This window comes from Panthera tigris, chromosome B3 (genome assembly GCF_018350195.1).
Source record: "Panthera tigris isolate Pti1 chromosome B3, P.tigris_Pti1_mat1.1, whole genome shotgun sequence".
NCBI classification, from domain to species: domain Eukaryota; kingdom Metazoa; phylum Chordata; class Mammalia; order Carnivora; family Felidae; genus Panthera; species Panthera tigris.
In genome coordinates, this window is record NC_056665.1 from 72,278,938 (window position 1) to 72,281,999 (window position 3,062).

The window sequence follows — 3,062 nt, forward strand, 5'->3', positions numbered from 1 at the left end:
GAAATTATGAACTGAAACAATATCCAGATCTAAATTTTCTACCCGAATCTGAAGCTTGTTACTACATATAGCTTGATACAGGACCATGTAGCTGCCTTCTCTGAATTCATGGAGGGGAAGTTTTCCAGGAAGTACACTAAAAAAGGCTTCCATGTTCAAAGATAAATATTAACGGGACTTGACGGATAGAAGGCATCCTTTTCTCTAAGTTTGTTCTGGGAACATCTGGAGTTTTTGTTCTAAGTTGAATGGGCAATAATAGTGAGAGTAAGCAGTAATTGTTTTTGCAGCTGCGACATCAATACTAGCATGAAAAGAGAACAGTTTTAAAATTCTGTGAAGAATGGAGGCGTTTTCTCCTGCTGACCCCAGAAATGCTTCACAGAGACCTCAAATGTCCTCTTAGTTCAGGGTTCCTAAAGGTTATGTTGTCAATTTGTTTGATATTGGCTCCATCACAAACCACTTGAGATTTTTAACTTCCTCGAGTCTAACTTCTAGAGATTGTGATTTTTTTAAGTGGAGAGCTCTCCAAATTTGTACTTTTGAGTTGATGACCAACTGTTTTTTTTAATTTTAATTTAATTTTTATTTTTTAAATGTTTATTTTTGAGAGAGAGAGAGAGAGAGAGAGAGAGAGAGAGAGAAAATCCTGAGCAGGCTCCATGCTGTCAGCATAGAGTCCAACTTGTGGCTTAAACTCAGGAACCATGAGTATGACCTGAGCTGAAATCAAGAGTCGGCCACTTAACTGACTGAGCCCCTCAGATGCCCCCCAACTGACTTGTATTTACAGAGAAGTCTCACCCTTGCTATAAAATGTTTCTGTATATCATCATACATGTCCCTACCAACACTAGAAGCTGAGATTGAGCTCATCCTTTTGTTTTCTGAGGCAAATCCATATTATCTGCATATCCTATCCTGTGGTAAAAGCAATTTTGTTGAACTTATATATATTATATTGGCCAATAATGTTGGTAGATGGACATATGCAGAGAGCATGCTTGAGGCAAAATTTCCACTTAAAGTTTAGTGTCAGAGCATTTCTCCTGATGTACACAGACCAATCAGATTATCTGAGAATCCTTAAAATCCCAAGGGAGAAGAAAATAATGCCAGATAGTTTTATGGATATTCCATAACTTTAATAATCATATTTCTCCAATTCAGAGTTATGTATTTTTTTACTTTTTAATGTATATAAATAGAAAATTTACCTTTTCCTTTTGGAAGCTTTTATTAAATTGTGTGTCTCATAATTGATGTCTTAGATGTGAAGCAATATTGTAATTCGGGTAGCAGGAATTCCTCAACCATTCGTCTATTCATTTATTTGTGCACTTAAGAAATTTGTTGGCCACCTGCTAAGTGTCCAACATTGTTCTAGGTGTGGGAATAGAGTAGTGAAAAAAAGTTTAAGTTCTTCCATCCCAAATCTATTAACGACTGAATATGTGTTATTGACATTCCTCTGACTTTAACCTAAAACTTACATAATATTTCAGTGTATCACTAAGAGGCTCAAAATGGCTAAAAGAGAAAAAGTAAAATAGAATTTTTCTTGGAAATGTCTCAGTTTGGAGCTTCCATGTTAGGCAGTGTGCTGGGAAAAACAGATTTATGAAAAATACCAACTATTCTTTAGATTTACAAAGGACCATCTTGATAGCTAACAGGTGTCATAAAAATAGAGCCAGAGGTGAAGATATAAGACTCTTGAAAGGAGAACAAGTTCATAGGTTAACATGGCTCAGAGTTTATTACCTTGCCCACAAGGGGGGTCCATCTTCCTCAGACACACACACACATTTCCTGCTTCTATTCTGAGCTCACACTCATCCTCCTCTGTAAACTTAACTTTTTCTCCCACTAAGCAGTCAAGACGCAAGGACACCACAGATCTTAAGAATGAGCTCTTCTCCAGGATCACTGCTTGTGCTGTTATTAATGTTTGGTAGGTAAGATGGCACATAAAGTCTAAAAGCTTTCGTTCCATTATATTGGTGTCGTCTTTAACTACAATTTTCTGTAAGAGGTAGAACCCAGATCATGCCTGAGGTGACCAGAACTACTGTTTTGTTTTTGTTTCAGGAGGAAGCAAGGGAGATTCAGTGACCCAGATGGAAGGCCAGATGACCCTCTCAGAGCGGGCTTCTCTGACTGTGAACTGCTCTTATGAAACCACACAGTACCCTGCCCTTTTCTGGTGTGTCCAGTATCCCGGAGAAGGTCCACAGCTCCTCCTGAAAGCCTCGAAAGCCAACGAGAAGGGAAGCAGCAAAGGTTTTGAAGCCACCTACCACAAAGAACCAAATTCTTTCCACTTGAAGAAATCCTCAGTGCAAGTGTCAGATTCGGCTGTGTACTACTGTGCCCTGAGGGACACAGTGACAGGGACTGCAGAGGGAGCTAAGCGTAAACTCTGAGCAAAACAGGGGCCCAGATGCTGAGCGTCTGAGCTTATCGTCCACTCTGGTTTAGGAAACAGGAGAGAGTCTACTGTGTTGTCACCCACTGTTCACCCCAGGTGCTTTTGTTGGTGTGACAGTCATCCAAATTAACTCTGCGAACACGGCGGAAAAACAAGAAGTAAACAGGCCTTCAATGGTGAGAGCCAAAACCAAGTCTGTCACCATAGTTCTTCAATCATGGCTGAAATTTGTGCTTTTGAAAGTATAAAATTAGGATCAATGTAATGGTCTATGTGTTCATCCTTGCATGAAATTCTAGCCCTTCGACCTTGTTCCAGGTCATCCAGGGAAACATTATATTTAAAGACACACCCATAACAGATGAGGTTGCAAATGCCTTAAGTCTCCCTGACAAGCTGGGGCAAAAAAGAATGATTTCTAGGGAAGCTGCAGCCCAAGAAACAATAGATTCTTTCCCCCCCTTTTATTTACTGTTTAATTTACATCCAAGTTAGTTAGCATATGGTGCAACAATGATTTCAGAAGTAGATTCCTTAATGCCCCTTACCCATTTACACCATCCTCCCTCCCCCAACCCCTCCAGCAACCCACTGTTTGTTCTCTAGATTTAAGAGTCTTTTATGAGAA

The 3,062-nt window shown here is 39.6% G+C and overlaps 1 gene segment (V, D, J or C); it reads left to right on the plus strand.

Moving 5' to 3' along the window:
- Window positions 1-1,911: 1,911 nt before the first annotated feature.
- Window positions 1,912-2,429, plus strand: LOC102968602. The segment is given in 2 exon segments: window positions 1,912-1,957; window positions 2,095-2,429. Coding segments are annotated over 2 exon segments (381 nt in total).
- Window positions 2,430-3,062: the final 633 nt, after the last annotated feature.